General features: G+C 39.7%; 1 protein-coding gene across 1 annotated transcript in view; it reads left to right on the top strand.

Moving 5' to 3' along the window:
• Positions 1-19,621: 19,621 nt before the first annotated feature.
• APBB2 (amyloid beta precursor protein binding family B member 2) overlaps positions 19,622-21,716 on the top strand; it is a 200,015-nt gene continuing 197,920 nt past the window's right edge. The window contains exon 1 of the mRNA XM_052641716.1: positions 19,622-19,685. Coding sequence (XP_052497676.1) covers positions 19,667-19,685 — 19 coding nt within the window. The 5' untranslated portion in view covers positions 19,622-19,666. The remainder of the gene's footprint in view (positions 19,686-21,716) is intronic.

Genomic DNA, 21,716 nt, shown 5'->3' with positions numbered 1-21,716 from the left:
TGGGGAAGGAGGCGGGGCTAAAGCAGACTCAAGGGCCTTGGTGAGGGTTTTCCATCATTTCCTCAGAGCAGTGGGAACCCACTGAACGTTAAATCGATGGGTGGCCTGGTCCCATGGGAGATCCATGGGAGGGTAAATAGATGCACCTGTTTGAGTAGGCAGGGGAAGCGGGGAGGCTGAGAGCAGAGGGGAAGTGAGGTGGGGAAAGGACATTTAGAATGCTCTCATCTGGTACCGTGAACATTTGAGCTGCAGCTAATATGGCTTTTCTGGCTAGGGGAAGATGAGCCCCACCTGAGATAAAGCTTTTTAGTGTTTGGGTTGTGATCAGGCTTCACAACAGCAAGACTTGATGGCAACATTTTGGCCTTTTCACTGCCAATTTGTGCCTGTTTACATATAGGGAGAAATTTCAGAGCATACAAACCTAAAGATGAGACAGTTTTTGTTTGTTTGCTTTTATATAGGCCTTGAATTTATAAAATTCAAATTTACTTTATATGTAGTAGATGCTTTTGGTGTGGGGAACAGAAGACAGTTTGGAAATAATGTAATTAATTACGTTCTCTAGTCCATGAATGACTTTCTTATTTCCGGGATGGAGACTCAAAATGGAGACGCAATTAATTGCTCACTCACTCGGTACCTGTATCCTGCTGCATTGTCACTGTTAGAACCTGGATTTAATTCAGGGTGATGTGGTGATCAGCCTCAGACACGTGCCAGTTCTGACCCCTGACTTCTGAGCATTCCTTGTAGCCAGTGTGGCCGTGTGACCTAGTCCTGGTCAATGGGACCTGAGAATTATTCCACTGGGATGGGGATGGGATTTTCGAGAAAGACTTACTGTTCTGCTGAAACCTGACAGATGAGCCTGTCCGTACCATCCCTTGCTTTCCTCTGCTTTCTGCCTCAAGTGCTGATAAGTGTGAGTGTGAGTGCGCAGCAACCCTTGTGTCACCACAAGGTAACAAGCAGAAAGGAAGAGCCAAGAGCTTCACAAAGATACCTGCCCTAACATTGTTCTTGTCGAACCAGCACTAGCAGCCCTGAGCCTCCACACCACTTCCGGTTTGTTGAATCCAATGTTTGTTAGGTTTCTGATACTTGAAGGTGAACTCAATGCTAACTGAAGCAAATATGAAGATGTGGTGTTATAAGCTTTGTCCCGTCCACTGTGACAGCTGTATAACGCCCCTTGATATTCAGTATGACCTTTAGCCTATGGGAAAACAGTTTCTGAAAAGGAAATTTTAACTTCTATTAAAAGTTTGAAAGTGATGAGTTGTGGCCTTAGAAATATAATTTTCAAAATAAATGAACTTGTCTGTGTGAACCTGCTGTAGCAGGTATCACGGAGCCGTACTTCATGGCCAGTATCTTCCTTATGGTCTTTTTTATGATGCTCTTAGTCAGTGCTCTGGTGAACTACACTGTGTGTATTTATGGCTTTGTAGGAAACGATAATAGTGCTAGAGGTAATAGCATAAATAGTCTGATTTCTTAAAAATGTGAAGCTCCAACAGGCTTTATTGGATTTCAGGGTAATGGTCTTATTAAATTTTCTGCTTCTTTTCAAACTTTTTTATGGCTAAGTTCCACCCTGGTGGTTTCAAGAAATTTGGGGGCTGTTCTGTATTTTTATGGGGGGAGGGAAAACACTTACTCTGGAATTTTCGATTGCTGAATTGAAGGATAGGGGAAATAATTTGGATTTTGTTTTTAACTGTCTTGGCCTTTGGGTGTAGCACATTTTTTTCCATGGGGAAAATAGAAATGGCCCTCTGGTATGCATCATGGAGAATAATATAAGGTGTAAAATGAAATTGTATTCTAAGCAGTTAGGAAAAAAAGGGACTATAAGTCATAGGATCATCAAATTATAACAGGAAAGGAATTTTAGACATCATCTAATAAAATCCCACTTTTTTCATAACCTTAGAACTTGACCTATAACAATTAGTCATTCATTTAAAAAATAATAATACACGTGGTTACCCTGTGCATCCTCTTCTTTAATGAAAGATTTCCCCAAAGAAACAAGGAAACATTGTCTGTGTAATCCAAGGGCCTTCAGAAGAAGGGTTTCTAAGCCACCTATTCTGACTTCTTCATTTTACAGATAGGAAACTGAAGCCCAGAGAGGACGAAGGTTGTTTCTTTCAGGTGGACTAGAAAGGAGTAATAACTCTCGGGCAGGTAGGCTCAGGACCATGAAACTTTCTAGGCTCTAACATCTTCAGTGCTGTATGTTGGAATCCAGATGGCAGATAGATGGCCTTGGGTGAGTTCGCTTTTGGGCTCATCCTTAAGTGCTGGTGAGGGCTTGACAGGCACTGGTGGGAGGCAGGGAGTCCCAGGCAGAGCACTGGGAGAAGCCTGGGGGTGGGATGATTTCAGGCAGTTCAGGAAAGAGTGCAGAGCCCATTCTGGCAGCCCTTTGGGGCCAGGCGGTAGAGGAGATCAGGGACAGGTTCAGGCCAGTTTGGGCCAGTGCATGGAGTACCTACCTCGAGAGCCCATCAGTGGAGTGGGGATTGTATTTGGGAGCCAGTGGGGTGCTCTTAAAATAATACTGATGATGGTAATAGCTAACAGTGACATAACCCTGACTCTACCACCAGCATTCTGAGTACTTCACCTGCCCTCACCTGTTTAATTCCCACTAGAAGCCTTTGATATAGGCACTCTCATCTCCATTTTACACTTGAGGAAACTGAGGCACTGGGAGGTGAGATGACTTAATCCAAAGAGACACCGATGGGAGGATGTGATGGAGACAGGATTGAAACCCATGTCTGGCCCTAGAGTCCTACTTTTAATCGCTGGGAGTGTGGTCTGGTGGTGATAAAGGGGATGAATTCTCTTCAGAAGATGGATCTGTAGCAGGGGGCAGGAGAACTGGAATGAGGGCAGAAGGGTGATCAGGAGATGATTGAAGGCTTCCAGGAGAGCAATAAAAGCTTGGCGTGGAAATGAAAGGAGGAGAATTCCAGGAGCTTCCGAGATGGATCGGTGGTGCCAGGTCCCCAGTTGCACATGGGGGCTGGGGAGGGACAGTCACAGATGACTGAGATATTGGTTGGCTGTCTGCCTAACTGGATCAGGGAGATTGAGAAGGAGATTTGATGGGAAGGTGATGATTTATTTGTGCAGAGCCCTCTTCTCTCACTGGTAAAACTGTCTGGGGAAAAAGATCCATGTTAGTGTGTCCAAACAAATTTCAGAGTTTATGTACCCTCCCGAGGTCATCTGTATTAGCCTGGTTTTGGGTTCACAGTAGGTCTAAGCGGTTATTTTTATTTCACTTCGTGACCTTCACAGTTCTGAGGCTGCTTGTCCTCTTCCCAGCGTAATAACATTGGGTGGGAGAACAGGAGAGATGATGGGTGGGGGTCACCTTTGTTTCAGCTTCCCCAGAAGTGATCTTTGCCTTCCGCTTTCCTGTCTGCACCGTTAGGTTTGGATGGGAGGGCGGGTCATGGCTGGAGATGGAGGAGGCGGTGGTGTTCCTTTGTGAATGGGCATCCGGTGTTGGGAGGAACGCCCTGTTCTGGTCTCCGTCCATGGGTCAGGGCTGAGAGCAGTGTTCTTTCCTCCTCCTTTCTGAGAAAGGCCATCGTGGCCAGGCAGGTCTTCTCTGAGACCTCTAACTGCAGGTCCCAGCTGAAGGCCCCAGTGCCCCCTTCTGGGGACAGCGGTTGTTGAAAGATCGGTAGCTGATAACCTTGTAGGAAAAAAAAAAAATCCTGAAGTGGATGAAAGAACATGGCAGTTGCCATTTGGGTTTCTGTTTCATCACCGATTGTGCAGTTTGGGGCGTTTTCTTCATCTTCTCCCTCCCTCTCTTCCTTCTTTTTTTCCTTCCCTCTATCATTCCTTTTCCCTCCATCCTTCTTCTTTCCCCTTCTAATCAGAGGAGTTGCTAATTGTGCTGGGTCAGTAAGTGTGATTGGCATCTATTGTATTTGATTTTGGTTTCCTTCCCAGGGAAAGGTAGCCCTGGCAAGTCAGATAAGCATTGGTTGTATGTGGAATTTATACAGTGTGCACTGTTCAGGGTCTGGCTGCAAGGGGAAGGTGAAGGGACCAGAAGACCGGGCTGTCCCTGTCCTCAAGCCCCTTTAAAACCTTAGAAAGGCAGGATGCATATGTGAGTTCAAAGTCCGGTCTAGGCATTCATGAAAAGTCCATGCATAGATTCTCTTGTCACTCATCTGTAACATGGAGGAGGTAATATTTGTATCAAAAGGGTGTTGTGATGCACAAATGGAACAGCCTTTCTGAATGCTGAGCTCTTCTCTTATCTCTCTGTTCTCATCCAATTAAAGTTTTCTGGATTGTACCTTAGAATGATCCTGGAAATGCTGGAGGGAGATGAGGGAATCTAAGCATTATGTTAAACTGCTTTGTGCGTGTTTATTTCATTTCTGTCTAGTAACCATGTTTCTGCTCTTCTTATTTTCAAGAGGAGAGAGCTGAAGGTCAGAGAGGTTATAAACAAAGTAGCATCACTGCCTGCTTCAGATGTGACCTGGAGCACTTATTCGGTATTTTACTGCCTGTTGCCTCATCTGTGGGCTTCCCAGGTGGCGCTAGTGGTGAAGAACCCACTTGCCAGTTCAGGAAACATAAGAGACATAGGTTCAGTCCCTCGGTGGGGAAGATTCCCTGGACTCCAGTATTTTTGCCTGGAGAACCCCATGGACAGAGGAGCCTGGTGGGCTACAGTCCATAGGGTCGCAAAGAACTGGACACGATTGAAGCAACTTAGCACACACGCATGCTCCTCATCTGTAAAATGGGGGTGATAACAATTTCCTCCTCACTGTGTGGTTTTAAGGATTTAAGTGGTTAATTTGTCTTAAAACAATGCCTGGTAAATAGTCAATGTGATAAAAGTATTAGAAATTACTCAGTTTCCAAATCTCTTCTAAGCCACTTTGTGGTGAAATCTAGATTGACTCATATGCATTTTGTGTTGAAATGGGATTAAATTACAGTTTTTGAAATGTAGAGCAGATTTGGTTTTCATGGAGAGAGACTGGGGAAGTGATGCTAGAACCATCAGGAAAAGTCCAAAGGAGAGACAGGGAAGGATTTCAAGAATTCAGGGAGAAAGAGAGCTCCAGAGATCATGAAGAGATGGGTCAGGAGGAAAGCTCTATGTTGCTTTTGTTTTGCGATGGGAAAGGAGCCATTTCCTAATGGTTTGATTAAGACACTGACCTTATCCTGGAACCAGCAGGTGAGCGATCAATGAACTCTGTAAATGGGACCTTTGGAGTTGCTGCTTCGCCAGCTTCCTCTTTCTTTTCACTTCCTGGAAGAGGCAGTAAGTAGACTATTAAACTAAGGATTCTGCAGTCAGTAGATCAGGCTTGGAGCCTGAGCTCTGTAGCTTATTAGCTATGTGGTGTTTTGCAAGGTTCCTAACCTTGATGTAGCTCCATGTCCTACTTTCTGAAAGAGGAGAATACTGGTATTTCTACCTCCTAGGGCTTGTGAGTCTGAGAACAGTAGTGCATGGTGTGAATGTGTAGCTCAGAGGAGGCCTTCAACAATTGCTGGTTACTTAATGTTGCTGCTGCTGCTAAGTCACTTCAGTCATGTCCGACTCTGTGCAACCCCTTAGACGGCAGCCCACTAGGCTCCTCCGTCCTTGGGATTCTCCAAGCAAGAATACTGGAGTGGGTTGCCATTTCCTTCTCCAATGCATGAAAGTGAAAAGTGAAAGTGAAGTCGCTCAATCGTGCCCGACTCTTAGCGACCCCATGGACTGCAGCCTACCAGTCTCCTCCATCCATGGGATTTTCAGGAAAGAGTACTGGAGTGGGTTGCCATTGCCTCCTTGGAGCTTTGGTTAGAAATTCAGGCTCAGTAGGCAAACCATCCAACCAATCCATTCTGAAGGAGATCAGCCCTGGAATTTCTTTGGAAGAAATGATGCTAAAGGTGAAACTCCAGTACTTTGGCCACCTCATGTGAAGAGCTGACTCATTGGAAAAGACTCTGATGCTCGGAGGGATTGGGGGCAGGAGGAGAAGGGGACGACAGAGGATGAGATGGCTGGATGGCATCACGGACTTGATGGACGTGAGTCTGAGTGAACTCCGGGAGTTGGTGATGGACAGGGAGGCCTGAGGTGCTGCGATTCATGGGGTTGCAAAGAGTCGATCACGACTGAGTGACTGAACTGAACTGAGGCAAACCATACATGGTGACATTTCGGGGCACAGGCTGTTCTAGATGAACCCCAGCCAAAACCATGAAAGACCTTGGCTCTGATCACTCTCAGTCAAGAATCTGACATGGAATCTTGAATTGCCTTTGGGGTATACTTTTATCTGCCTCTCCTTTCCCTCAAAAAAGTGTCTTTGAGCTTAGAGAACACAAATGGACACAGTCTCTTCTGCTGGGTTCAAAATACCTGGCCCCTCATCTCCCTCCTGCTGATTTTGGTGCGTTGTTGCTGTTGTTGCTGCACTGGGTCTCTGTTGCTGCACAAGCTGTGGCGGGTGGGGCTTCTCTAGTTCCAGCGCGTGGGCCCCTCACTGTGGTGGCTTCTCTTGTCCTGGAGCACGGGCTGTGGGGCTCGCGGGCTCAGTAGCTGCAGCTCCCAGGCTCTAGAGCGCACGCTCAGTAGTTGTGGCATATGGGCTTAGTTGCTCCACAGCTTGTGAAATCTTCCCAGACCAGGGATCAAACCCATGTCCCCTGCATTGCCAGGCGGATTCCCATCCTCTGTACCATCAGGGAAGCCCCTTTCCTCTGATTTTTAATTCACAACAATACCCTACAGTGGGACTTTGATGTTTAGCAGTTGAGACAAAATCTCATTACACTTATAGTCTTTGTTAAACAGATTTTCCTCATTTCTTCCTTCGTTCTCACTGAGGTAGGATATAGGGGAATAATAATGGGCTTCTCTAAAAAATAAAATAAAATAACAGGTGACAAAGTGAACTAGATTCCTCAGAATCACAAGTTAAGATCTCAAATCCCATGTATCCTGACTCCCCATTCCAGTGCTCTTTCAACAAGGTCGCATTCCCCCTCCAGCCTCCCTCTTGCCTCTGTTAATAGGGCTGCCAGGGTGTTCCACACTGTCTAGAAGGCAGTTACCCTTGGAATGGCTTTCCTTTCTGATGTAGGCATTACCAAATGACCTGAGTCAGCTCTGTCAGGAAACTTGAAATCCTTTCTTCCAAAACTTACTCATTCTGTTTCAGATGAAATCATTTTCCTTGGCCAATTTAACAAGATCCTTGCTCTTTCGTTTCCTTTAATTATCTTGTTTTAAAAAAAAAGAAAGAGAACTGGAGAAGACCATCTGCTTTATGAGGCAGTTCATCTCTTATGTTTTCTCTAATAGATATATGAAGGCCCAGTTAAGCAAATTACGTCTCCATCTCATTCTTGTTTGGGATTGTCCTGTTTGGTGCTTTGCTTTCTCTGCCATCGGCATTTCTTGGTGTATATTTGGCATGTCTTGGAGTGTAGATTTATGAAAAAATGTTATCTTTGTTCCGTGAACTGCAGGCACTGTGAGCCATTTCCATATAGTGCCAAACTATCACAACAGGGTTCTTCGCTTTTTTAATCCCTTCCTCTCACCATGAGAAGTTCTATTAACATGTTTTCTGAGATGCAGAGTAAAATCTGTCAAATATAGCATGGAAAGCAGATGGGTGGTGGCTGTCTTCCTTTTCACAAACTCTAAACTTGTCTTCCTTAGTAAAACAGCTTTATCACTGTTTACCCCAGAGCCTTTGTTTATGAATAGGAGACATAGGTAGTGCAGGTAGGGGGATGGGCTGGGCTGCTGCTTCTTTACATATTTATTTTTAAATGTGTATGATATGTGGGTCGCTCAGTGGTAAAGAGTCTGCCCAGCAAGCAAGAGACACAAGAGGCATGGGTTCAATCCCTGGATTAGGAAGATCCCCTGGAGTAGGAACTCACTCCAGTATTCTTGCCTGGAAAATTCCATGGACAGAGGAGCCCAGAGGGTTACAGTCCAGTCCATAGGGTCAACAAAGAGTTGGACACAACTGAGCGACTGAGCAGACTCGTATATCTTCATGTGCACACTTAATTTCTTTCAAATTGAAGATAACTCTTCTGCTTTGAATATGAAAACACTTCATACTCATCATAAAAAAAATTTACACAAATTAGCAACATATGAAACAGGGGAAGACACTTTCCTAAATCCTGCCACCCAGAGATTACTGCTGTTAACATTTTGATGAACTTGTCTACTCATTCCTTGATGAGCTACTTATTAACTTTGCCATTCTTCTGTACTTACATGAAATTTTATAAAACATTAAGAAGATTAAATCCTATACAGACTTAACATTAAAAAAAGGGAACACAGTAAACACAGTAGTATCTTATAGACTATGAGAAGGTGCCAAAATGGTATGCTTAAAAAAATAAAACTAATACATTATTTCAGAGTAAAAGAGATTATTAAAAAACGATATAAAACATGAAAGAACAGCATATACATTTTTAGAAAAATCTCAGACAAAATGACAGAGCTCAAAGAATTTGAAATTTTAAAAAATCACTTTAGGAATAAATTCTAAGTTAGAACACAACATCAGGTAAATACCACAAGTACTGGCCTAAGAGAAATCAAGGGTGAAAATTCTAGGGTGAAAAGGAGAAAGAAGTTTAAAAATGAAAGGAAATGAAGAAAGAAAGAAAATTTGGAAAAAAGTGAAAAATATTAAAAATAGGAAAAGAAGATTGACTATACCATAATAGGAAAAGAAAATTGAAACCAGGGAACAAATACTGAGTTTCAAGAAAATTTTCCCGAAAAAAGATTTTAAACCACATTTTTAAAAAAGTAACACATGTATTTTAGGATATCAACCTAGAACAACCAATGCCAAGATATTTTAGTAAAATTACTGGATTAAAAAGAAGAATAAGAAAAGTCCTTTGACATCTAGAAAAAAAGAGGAAAACAGCAACATTGTCAAGACTTTTTGACAGAAACTCTTTATGTTGGAAGAAAATGGCATAACATTTTAAGGTCTTCTAAGAAAAGATGAGCGCCTGTACTTAAAAAAAAATTATTTATTTATGTATTTATTTGGCAGCACCAGGGCTTAGTTGCAGTATGTGAACTCTGTAACTATGGCATGTGAGATCTAGTTCCCTGACCAGGAATTAAAGCCAGGCCCCCTGTGTTAGCACTGAGGAGTCTTAGTCACTGGACTACCAGGAAGTCCTGTGAGCCTATACTTTTTATGTCTAGCAAAATTGACTTGCACATGTAAAGAATACCGACATTACTTTCAGGCCTAAGGAATCTCCTGAAGAGTGAGCTTTAAACAGCAAAAATAACTGGTGAGATGTAACATGAGCCTGAACATCTCAAGATAATAGCTAGCAAGGACATTATCAAAGATTATTAGGACTATGTCAAAAGGTCTCAGAAGCCAACTTGAAGAGGCTTCTACTGGCATGGGGCAATTAGAGCTTCAAGAATAAGAATTGCAAATATATTTAAATCTGCGAGGGTTGATAATAAGAAAAAAAATATTATTGGGTACCTGAGGTTAATGGTCGTCAAGAAAAGTAGTCAAGAACCAAATGTGTACCCTGCCTTTCTTATATGAATGGATCACTGGATAACCGCAGAATAGGTGAGGGGAGGCACTTCCTAAATTTTTTTCCACCAGTAAATGCCCCATCAATTTAACAGATTTGGGCACTGAGCAACAATGGCTTCTAACATTAGATATCGTGTGCTTCCTAATGAAAGATCATACAACCAAATGAATTAAATCTCAGTTTTTTCAAGCCTTTGAATCCAGCTGCCAATTTGCAGGAAATTCAGAAGGTTAGGGACATGTTCACCTGCACCATAGATATGGAGCCATCAGAATTCGTACTGTGGAAACTCTATAGCTCAAATGCCCAGATTCTCTAAGGATAAATTATAAGATAAGATGATGGGGGACATAGACTGTAACCCACCAGGCTTCTCTGTCCATGGAATTCTCCAGGCGAGAATACTGAAGTAGGTTGCCATTCTCTTCTCCCGGGGATCTTCCCAACACAGGGATAAAATCCAGGTCTCCTGCATCCCAGGGGAGTTCTTTAAAATCTGAGTCACCAGAAAAGCCCTGATGGGGGATATAGAATCACTTAAAATTACTTAAAATACATGTCACATTTTTTTTTAATGGATAAGAATTAACTGTATTGACCAGGGTTGTAACCTTGAGTAATGACATCATTAAAAAAACACAAGAATGTGGATATAATAAATTCAAGATAGTTTATTTAGTTTTAGAGGAAAGGAAGAAATTCATGGAATACATTTTGAGTTAGCTAGAAAAGTCTTGTTTCTTGATCTGGGTGATAATTTTTTCTTTATAGTACACTATTTGTTTTCTGTGATTTTCTAAATCTGTTTGTTTTATTTTTACCATAAAAGTATTTTTAAAAATTTCTGAATGAATGGCATTGTACATCCTGCCTTTTTTCCAACTTTTTGTTATAATTTTCAAACATACAGAAAAGTTGAAAGCACTGTGTATGAAATCCCAGTATACTCATCATGCTGTTTTATTGTTAGTTTTTCATTCAGTGTTTAGTAGAGATCTTTCTATAAAACTAAATCTAGAAATATCCTCACTTTTAAATAAATGATTCATAGTATTCCATTGTATAAATTATCAGTCTCCTATTGATGGACATTTAACTTGTTCCTAGTAGAAATCTTGATGCTTGTACATCCTTATGACAAATTCCTAGAATTTGCTGTCACAGAATATTCTGATGTAAATGGTTTTGTGATGTGAACAGACAGCTGTGGAAACCAAAGATACAGCCTATATTGATCAAGACAGCCCTGTGTAACTGACAGAGGGCATAAATCTCCAAGAAAGAATTTGATTCCCTGAAGCAGGATCCTCAGATAACATCATGCCTCCCCTGGATCAATTCAGGTTTAATCCCAGTGGCTCTTCTGTTATCTCACTTTGGTTGCTGTTGGTATATTTAGTGTTATCTGTTGTCTGTGAACCACCCCAAAATTCAGTTGCTTAAACAATAGCCAGTAGTTTGTACAGAATGAATGAGTCATTCTTACAGCCTCTACTGGGTTCACTCAGGGGCTCACAGTCAGCAGAAGATAGAGTTGCAGAGCTCTGCTGGGCTCTCCCACCAGTCTGATGGGTCAGTGGGCTCAGACTGATCAGCTATTCTAGCCAGGTCTCCAACATCCTTCCGTCCGGCCAGCCTGGGTGCAGTCTCATGGCAGTGGTACAGCTCATATCTTTCTCAGGGGGCTGGAAATGGGCCGTGCCTTGTGAATTTCTGTGCCACCCCACTTGCTAACCTGCCATTGACCAAAGCAAGTGACAGAGCCAGGCCAGAGTCAGTGAGAAGGGACTGCACAGCAATAGAGCAGAGGGTGAGCATACGGAGAAGTTGTTGACTGAGGCCATTAATGCAGTCAACAGCATATTTTAGGTTGGCACTTCTTAGAAGCCTTCAACATTGCTCTTATTTCTAAACTGCAGATGTTATGCCTTTGAAATATGAAAAATGGGGATCAAGTGTGTTTGTGGAAGAAGCATACAAATTTTCTTGTTTAGAGTAGTCAAGGTAACATGTAAATGGGAAAACCTACATTTATTGTTTTGTCTTGAAGATATTTCTTTTCTAGTTGTTGATGTTTTCCCCTGGGATATAGTTCAGGAAACAGGGTTTTCCCTGTTTGTATTTTTCTTTATTCTTGGAGTTGGGTTTGAAATCTGGCTTTGAGAACATTGACTCAAGTAAGATTGAAAAGCTAAAATCACAAATCTGCCTCTTTGTTTTTGCTTAAGATATAGACATGAGAGATATAATTAGTCCTTACACCTTTATTGCTGCATTTCCCCCCTTGTTTTAAGTGGTACAAGTGGTAAATTTAGGCTGTTCCGTAACAGTGATTTTTAGCAGCAGATATCCTGCACCCAGGTGTACAGATGGCAAGAAATTATCACCAGTAATTATATCTCAGATTTAAAAGAAAAATCAAATTAAGTTTATTTCCATAGTTTGCAGTATTATATGTCACACCTCTCTTCTCTGTGGAAAAACAAAATGCTGCAATAAACTTTACATATACATATTATATTAATATATTATTAGTATTAGAGTTTTATTAAATATTATTTATTGTGTATGCATCATAAAATTGCACACACTAATTGTTCAAACTAGAGGGAGCGGCTGGGGTCTTTTTTTGAGAGGCCCTTTGTTTTCAGTTTACCTGTATATCAGAAAGCTGGACATAAACTTCAAAAGAATAATAATGTGGCATGAATTATCTTGCAGAATTAATTAATTCAGACAATTTGAATCAGCTTCAAGAGAGAGAGTCCTGAGAAACGTGGCTTAGTAGTCATAAGCCTGGTCTTTGGATGCAAACAGATGTGGGTCCTGGTAACAGCTCTGTCACTTGCCTCCCAAGTGACCTTGGGTGGGTTACCTAACCCTCCTTGCCTGTTTCCTCATCAGAAAATTGATGTAATAATAGTTCCTTTCTCATATGATTGTTGGAAGTGCTAAATGAGAGAATCCTTAAAAGTACCCTCTTAGCACAATGCTGGGCACATAGTAAGTGATGGGTAAATGTGTACTTAGAGTTGCAACTGGAAGGAGCCCTGGGTATCTGGTGCAGCTCCTCCACTGTATACATTGGGAAATAGAGATTACATTCTTTAGGGGAAAATATTTAAAACCTTTAAGACTGAATCAGTGTGAATTTGGAGACAGGTCTAATCCTCAAATGCAGTACCTATTTTATGTAAGTATTTATCAATGAGGGACTTCCCTGGTGGTCCAATGGCTAAAACTCCACACTCCCAGGGCAGGGGGCCTGGATTTGATCCCTAATGAGGGAATTAGATTCTACATGCTACAACTGAAGATCCTGCACGCCACAGCTAAGACCCAGCATAGCCAAAATAAATAAATACTAAAAATAAAAAGTATTTATCAACAAATATAACCCTGTAGATTTTCAATAGCAAGGCTAAGATGACAGTTTTTTGACAGCCTTTCCTGTGCTCAGCAGGTTACAGAAAAGATTTCAGTAATGGCAGAAAAAAAGTTTCTATTGTAACTACAGTGCTTTGCTTCATTCTTGGACTCAGTTTATTCATTATTTGTGAACATCTTCAAGGCAAGATGGGGCAGGAAGAGAAGGCAGAGGCTGTGGACCACTAAGGTTAATTGAGTATTTATGGTGAATGTGCAAAGGTCTCCAAGACACTTTGCCTTTCTTCAGAAAGCTTACAACCTCGTTGAGAAAAACAGGTCCTATGTGTCCTAAAGTAATAGATCAGTTAGCATTTACTGAATGTTTAGCATCTGCCAGGCACTAAGCAAAGCAAGCAGGCAACCTACCTATCATATGTCATTTGATCCTCAGAGCAACTTTCAGATAGATGTTAACTGCGATTTGCAGTTGAATAACACACAGTTCAGATATTAAGTACTGGTTCAGAATCATATAGGACCGAGGTATTGAAGGAGTTAAGAAGAGAGAACTCTGTGCTGAGCTTATAATTTTCAAAGTTGGAGGTTGACCAGTATCTAGAGCACCCCTTAGGAAAAGGGCCCCCTACTTGTACTTTTTGGGTGGAGACCAGGGATGAAAAATGTCTTGTAGTACCCAGCAACCCTGTACATTAAACAGTGTCTTATCTCTGCAAAGCTTACAAGTACCCTTACCAGATTTTCATGTAGGTGAACAATATGCTTATAGTGATCTGAGCCAGAAATTCTAGGTATAAAGTATTCTTTATGGCTTTATACTGTATATTCCAGAAGTGGAAACTCCTCATTGAAAGATAATTGTATTAATATTTGTTTGAATTTTCTTAGAATTGTTCAACCTTTTGAAATTGGCATCAGTAACAGAAGTACATAGAGAAGGCAATGGTGACCCACTCAGTACTCCTGCCTGGAAAATCCCACGGACGGAGGAGCCTGGTGGGCTGCAGTCCATGGGGTCGCGAAGAGTCAGCCATGCCTAAGCAACTTCACTTTCACTTTTCCCTTTCCTGCATTGGAGAAGAAAATGGCAACCCACTCCAGTGTTCTTGCCTGGAGAATCACAGGGACAGGGGAGCCTGGTGGGCTGCCGTCTGTGGGGTCACACAGAGTCGGACATGAGTGAAGCGACTTAGCAGCAGCAGCAGCAGCAGAAATACATACAGGTTGTATTTGGGATGACAGCACAGAAACACACTTCTGTCTCAGTTTGCCTGTGTTGCTCTTGCGCTCACAGTGATTCTTCCTGTAGATTCGAGCATTCCATGACTGTTTTTTTTTTTTTTTTTTTTTTTTACCTCTTGTGTTGTCAGGCCTGAGATTTGGCTTACTAGAATGTGTCTCTCTCCCTTTATTTCTCCTTTTCTGGAATTTATCTGTGTAAATAGATTATATTATGTATGAATTGCACTTTAAGACAGCAAAGGGGACTTCATAGAATACTTGTTACAGCAAGAGAATGTTATAGCAAGGATTGCGTTGGGCCAGAGTTTCAGGCAGAGAAGGCAATGGCACCCCCCTCCAGTATTCTTGCCTGGAGAATTCCAGGGACGGGGGAGCCTGGTGGGCTGCGTCTATGGGGTTGCACAGAGTCGGACACGACTGAAGCAACTTAGCAGCAGCAGTGGAGTTTCAGGAAGGTAGCTGTTTGAAGTTAGTGAAGAATTTTAGTAAATGAGAGGTTCTAGAATCAACTGTGTATGAATGTCAGTGGCTGAAAGAACTTGTTTCTGGAGGCCTTTGAATCAGGAGTGATTGTGAACAGAGCAGTGTTTATCTGGCTGTGTGCAGCAGGGGTGGATCTGGGCGGTGGGGGGTTGGGGATAGGTATTAGGAGGGATTAGGCTGAGGCCAGGACAGGATTCATGAAACCAGGTGAAGTACTGAGGGTCTAAAGAGTGAGTGGACAGGACAGAGAGCAAAGTAAGTGAAAGGAATTTGTCAGATTTTTTTTTTTTTTAATTCTATTTGGGGAAGACAGAGTGAAATTCTTTGTCTTTATTTTTTATTTCTCTTTGGCATCCTTTAAAGTACACAGAAAGTTCTCATCACAAGGTAAAAATAAAAAGTTTTATAACTGTGATGGTGATTGTTGTTAACTGTACTTATTGTGGTGATCATTTTACAATATATAAAAACATGAAATCATTGTTATATACCTATAAAAATATAGTTTTATAAACTATATCTATATAAAACCATAAAAATACAGTTTTATATCAACTATACCTCAGTTTTTAAAAAGTGAAAATAAGGAAGTCTTCTCTTCAAGTTGTTGTTCAGTCGCTGAGTCGTGTCTGACTCTTTACAGCCCCGTGAATGGTATGGTAGCACGCCAGACCTCCGTGTCCCTCACCATCTCCCGTTCATGTCCATTGCATTGGTGATGCCATCCAACCATCTCATCCTCTGTCACCCTCTCTTCCTTCTGCCTTCAGTCTTTCCCAGCATCAGGGTCTTTTCCAGTGAGTTGGCTCTTCACATCAGGTGGCCAAAGTAGTAAAGCTTCAGCTTCAGTATCAGGCCTTCCAGTGAATATTCAGGGTTGATTTCCTTTAAGATCCATTGGTTTGATCTCCTTGCTGTCCAAGGGACTCTCAAGAGTCTTCTCCAGCACTCTTCAAATTATTTACCCTCTTTAGGAAAAAAAGATAAAAATAAAAATTTAATGTCATGTGTTAAGTGTAATAATAGAAGTTTGTAGAAAGTTTAGTGGTGGGGTAAACTGAACTGAATAGTGATGAAACAAGTAGGTAATTCAAAAGACATACTATTAAGGATGTGATACTTGAGCTGGATCTAAGTGGATAGGCACTTGTGAGTTTTCATTTCAGTTCAGTTCAGTCGCTCAGTCGTGTCCAACTCTTTGCGACCCCATGGACTGCAACACACCAGGCCTCCCTGTCCATCACCAACTCCCGGAGTTTACTCAAACTCATGTCCATTGAGTCGGTGATGCCATCCAGCCATCTCATCCTGTGTCGTGCCCTTCCCCTCCCACCTTCAGTCTTTCCCAGCATCAGGGTCTTTTCAAATGAGTCAGTTCTTAGAATCAGTTTTCGTTTATTCCTTGGTAAAAGAGGAGTTAACACACAACTTTAGCTTACTAAAGAATAATTTCTCGTTCTTGTAGTCAGAGGATTAGGCCGTGAGGCAGCAGTTTTGTACCGGACTGCTGAATGCTGGCTGTGGACCTCAGAGAAGGTGGTGGTGGTAGGCAGTACCCACCTTGCACACAGCTCTCTCTCCCTTCAGACTAGGGGTGGCAACTTGCTCTTATAAGCCTGGAGTCTGTGATATCCCTTATGGTTTTCCTACCCTGTCAACTTTTTTTTTTTTTTTAATAGTGTCTTAATTAAATCCTCAAAATACTCAATTTGAATGTTCTCTATTTCCAATTTGAAAGCTGTTAGGGACAATGTGAAATTACATATTGAAAAAAAGGTAAAATGCACAATAAAAATAAGGAGAAAAGTCTTTTTATTCTAAATTACAAACACAGTATTACAAATAAAAAAAATAGTAAGGCAAATGGAACACATAAGGACCTGATTATAGTGAGGTAATTTACTGTAGCATTCTTGGTCAGGGGTATCATACTGGCAAAAATAAAGGCCTTGAGGATTGAATTGTTGTCATATAAAACATTGAATTAGTATACATGCGTATAATTCTGAATTTTTATACTTAATGTCCGGTGGATAGGGGAAGTACGTAGCGTCTTATCCTGAACCGAAGTTCCAGTGGGGCATTTAATTTACTAGCTCACTTCTTTGTTTACTAGCGCTTTCGTGATTTCCACTTTGGCTGCTTCTCTGTGGTCCTCTTGGAGATTTATTGAGCTCCAGTGGCGTTGTCACAGGCACATGAGCATTATGGATTTTCATTAATGGTACACATGGAAATGCTGCTGACAAGCAAACTTGTTGCTAGATTGATTCTAGTTGCTAGTTTTAGTGTGTGTTATCCTTAAAGTATTCCTCTTGCCCAACACGGGACTATTTTAAGGATAATACACAGTAAAATATGCAAGTTTTCCGTTTCGGTTCGAGTCTTTTCAGGATACTTCTGTAAATAAGCCTTTTCTTAGCTTCCTTTCTACTTTGTGGACATTCATTATCTTGATAGTTATCACCTCCCATCTGCTATGCTTATATCTGAAGGAATATTGAAGACAAAAACTAAAAAAAAAATAAAAGTGAATTGTGAAATACTTTTAAAGAGTTGAGAAAGATATAGGGCAGAAGCAAAGGTGTGTAGAAGAAATATCTCTTGCTGTTTCAGGACAGTTGAAATTAAGCCCACCCTTTTAATTATACCAGAGTAATGAGCCTTACCCGTGATATGTGGAAATATAATTTAAAAATGTATGGTGGGCTGGTAAACCAGGTTGTCAGGTCATTATCTGAATCATAAAGTTGGAAGGTAATGCCCATTAAAGGTTACTAGTTTGGAAAGGTTAGATTAGAATTAGTCTTTGCAAATATAAAGTTTCTCAACTTGAATAATGCTGTAGAAAACCACTAACATTTGACTCTTTTTTTTTAGTGGTCAGCATACAGAAATGTGCACATAAGGGTACATCTTGATAAATTTTCACATCCCTATCAAGAAAGTATATCACCATTGCAACATCCTAGGGGCTACTTTCTTGCTTCTTTCCTGCCCTCCAGGGCAAACTACTGTCTTGACATAGAAAGGCTTTTCCTGTTTTTATACTTTATATAAATGAAATCATGCAGTATCCACATTTGAATATCCACATCCACTAATATAATGGATTATTATTCTAATTGACATTTCTGATACCACCTCACTGAAAACAAGGTCTGTTTTCAGTTTTCCTTATTATGTATCTAATTTGGTAAACTGGCAGTTTACCAGTGTATCTAGTTCTTTATTATTCCTTTAAGACATTTTCTGTGTAAATACAAGTATGTATGTGTGTGTGCATGTATCTATGTAAATGCAAGTATGTACATGTGTGTGTATGTATATATATGTTTTTAAAATTTTTATTCAAATTCAATCATGCATATTATTTACCTCTTTGTGATACATCTTAAGGCCCTTTTCGTATCAGCTGACGTAGATTCAATTCATTTTATTTATGGGGGGCGGTAACGGCAGCACAGTATTCCACTGAATGGCTGTATCATAACTTAATGAAGCAGTTATCCACTGATGAACAGCTATGTTGTTACTGATTCTTTGCATTTAGAATGATAGAGTCTATGTAAGTTTATATGTAAAATAAATGCTTAGGAAAAGAATTGCTGGGCAAGAAGGCCCATGCATTTTAAATTTGCTCATGTGTTTCCAAAAGGCCCTCCATAGAGTTTTGCCAGTTTTTACTCCCACCAGCAGGAACTGAAAATTCCTATTTTCAATGTTCTTGCCTTAGATTATTTGTTATCAAGCCTGTTAATCTTTGCAGTCTGCTATAGGAAAAGTAGTAACTCATTTACAGTTGCTTTTTCTTCAGTTTTAAGTGAGGTTAGTTATTTATATTTACTGGACATTTGTGTTTCTCTTAAGATTTGTTTCTGTCCTTTTCCCATTTTCCTTCAGGTCTGTTTATATTTTTCTTAATCATTTCAAAGAATTCTTTCTATATAAAGGAAATTTACCTTTTTATGTCATCTATAGTATGAGTTCTTTTTTAAATTGAGGTATAGTTGATTTACAATGTTGAGTTTCAGGTATATAGCAAAGTGATTTAGATATATGTATATACACACATATAATTCTTTTCCATTATAATTTCAAGATATTGAGTATAGTTCTCTGTGTTATATAGTAGGTGCTGTTGGTTATCTTTTATACATAGTACCGTGTATCTGTTAATCCCAAACTCCTAATTTATATAGTACTGTGTATCTGTTAATTCCAAGCTCCTAATTTATATAGTACTATGTATCTATTAATCCCAAACTCCTAATTTATATAGTACTGTGTATCTGCTAATCCCAAACTCGTAATTTATAGAGTACTGTGTGTCTTTTAATCCCAAATTCGCTGACCTTCCCACTTTGGTAACCATAAGTTTGTCTTCCTTGTCGGAAAATCTGATTCTGTTTTGCAAATAAATTCATTTGTAATGATTTTTTTTCAGGTTTTTTGTGTTTTGTTTTTTTTTTGTCTTTGTTGTGTTCACAGCCATTTTTACCCCCTTAACAGAGGGTTTAAATTTTTATGTGGTGAAATTTTCCAGTTTTTCCTTATTGGCTTCTGAATTGTGTGTTCTTAATGAGAAAAATCATTGGAAACTTGAGAAAGATAACTTAAACCTGGCATGGAAAAACAAATCTCAAGAAATGTTTGTGATTTCTCAAGAAATAAATGTGGTTAAGCAGGAATTCAAATTTTAGTCAAGAGTGGTTTAACCAACTATAAGTAAACCAAATCTGGACATTGTCTATTAAGATTTGTTTAACATTTTTAACAGCTTTTAGAAGAAATTTCAATGCTATGTTTTTTTCCTTTAATTCTTTGTTATTTGGGGTTTTAATTTCTCAAATGATACTTCTTTTCAGATTTCAGATTATAACCTATTTCCTGCACCATTGCTGACGTCCAGAGACCCATGTCAGAAGTACTTCCAGGTCAGATACACTTTCACATGTTTCAATGCATTGTACTAGTTGAGTGTTAAAACTTTAGCATATATATACTAGATAATTGTTTTGATGTTAAACTTATGATTTGCTACAATAGCATGTTTTCTGCTTTTTATTGTTTTTCACTAAGGTATTAGAAAAGTGGATCTTTACAATAAGATAGAAGAATTAATTGGACTTAACTGCATTCATCTATTATTTGCATGATCCTACTAATACTGTATTGTGAAAATATTTTAATCAACTATAACAGAAAATTAAAACTCTGTCAGATTTTGCCATCTACTGTTGCACATTATAGCCTGTTAACTGTTAAGTATGAACAAAGGAGATATTGGTGGTGAGTCTCCATAAATAGCGTCTTAGGCATTGTGGGATTTGCCTATAATAGGCTCCCAGTTCAGTATTCTTCCTGAATCTAATGCTGATTAATTTCAGGCCTTAAGAATACCAACCTAATTTTATTGTATACCCCTTTCTTTGTGTCATAATGGATGCTAGTCTACATACAATGTGATATGAATTTAATTCTTAGCCTCACAGTAATATAATAAAAATAGCAATTGCAGTGACATTTTGAATTAAACGTAATATAGAATTGCAAGTGGCAGATCTGGGTAGATTCTTTGTTAGGACACCTACCACTCAGCAGATTGGTTTTAAGTAAGTAAATTCAAACCATGAACAAATAGATACTAATGTCCCTGAAATCAAAAGTTAAACTCAGCAAGTATGTCCAAGTCCTTTTCTCCTTTACATAACACTGCATGTTACATCTTCACAGAGAGATAAAATAAAACACAATAAAATAAACACTAAGCTCAGCAGAGGTAGATGAGGGACAGGAAATATCCTTTTATTAAAAACAGTAAAAACAATGTGACTAACCTAAATTCATATGAGAAAATTAGGAACTTAAGAGACAATTTTCAGAGGCCAATTTACGGACAGAGTGTAGATTTTCTTTGTAAATACATATTTGAATAAGTATGTTAATTTTGCAGAATCATAACAAATACATATGTCCTTTAGAAACTGCATGTTAAGTGTTGAGATGAATTCCTTGTAGGAATTCTTTAGTATTTAAAGTCTTTTACTACACTGTAAGATAGACTCAGTATGGAAATGTAAGAATAAAGCTGGCAAATAATATATAAATGATGTGTTTTCTGATTTCCTCTGAGTAGAGGTAAGCTAATCAAATAACTTATAGAAATTTCTAATTGTCACTATATTTTGTTATACCAATTATGTACATTTCCTGTTGTTAGATTGCTTTATTCATTAGTAGTTATATAAGAGATAATGAAACCATTAGCCAACATGGCTTTTAATAACAGCTATTGCTGTCATGCATTTGGTGTAGGACGTAACGCATTTTATAAGGAGAACAGTATCTTATCTCAGTGGAGTATCATTCCAGCCATTTTTTACCTGAAAATACAATAGCAGCTAGTGGAGGGCGTGGGATGAGGCTTGGTTTCAGTCTCGTTTTCCAACTCTGAGGAGCTGTGACGACCAGGAGCCTTTTAAAAAAAAACCAAAAAACATACCAGAATATATACCTTATATGCCTGGAAAATTCCTGCTGAAATTTCAACATGCAGCACAGAAGTCCCTTGTGAGGAGGTCTCAGCCTGTGACATAGTCGGGTAATTAGCCTATTCCAAGGATTCTGCCATTGTTGAATGTTTTTTTTTCTCTTTTGGGATTGACTTGTCAGTTGCTCAAGAAAACCTGTGTCCTTACTTTAGCTTACCTTCTTTTTTTTTTTTTTCCATCTACACCATCTTGACCACTGATTATATTAATCAAACTCTACCATATAACTCTGAGCTATATTTTAAACAATACAGTCATCTTCAGAAAAAAAGCATTATTTAAAAGAAAATGAAATGATGAAAAGAGCTTAGAAATTGAGCAAAGAAAATATGCTTGGTACAAGCATATAATTTCCCAAGGTGACTACATCTGCCAGGCTTGGTGTTGGAATGCCTGGTTTCCCCTGCTTGGAGT

The sequence above is a fragment of the Budorcas taxicolor genome, chromosome 6 (assembly GCF_023091745.1).
Source record: "Budorcas taxicolor isolate Tak-1 chromosome 6, Takin1.1, whole genome shotgun sequence".
Taxonomy (NCBI): Eukaryota; Metazoa; Chordata; class Mammalia; order Artiodactyla; family Bovidae; genus Budorcas; species Budorcas taxicolor.
This window is presented reverse-complemented; position numbering and strand designations above follow the sequence as displayed.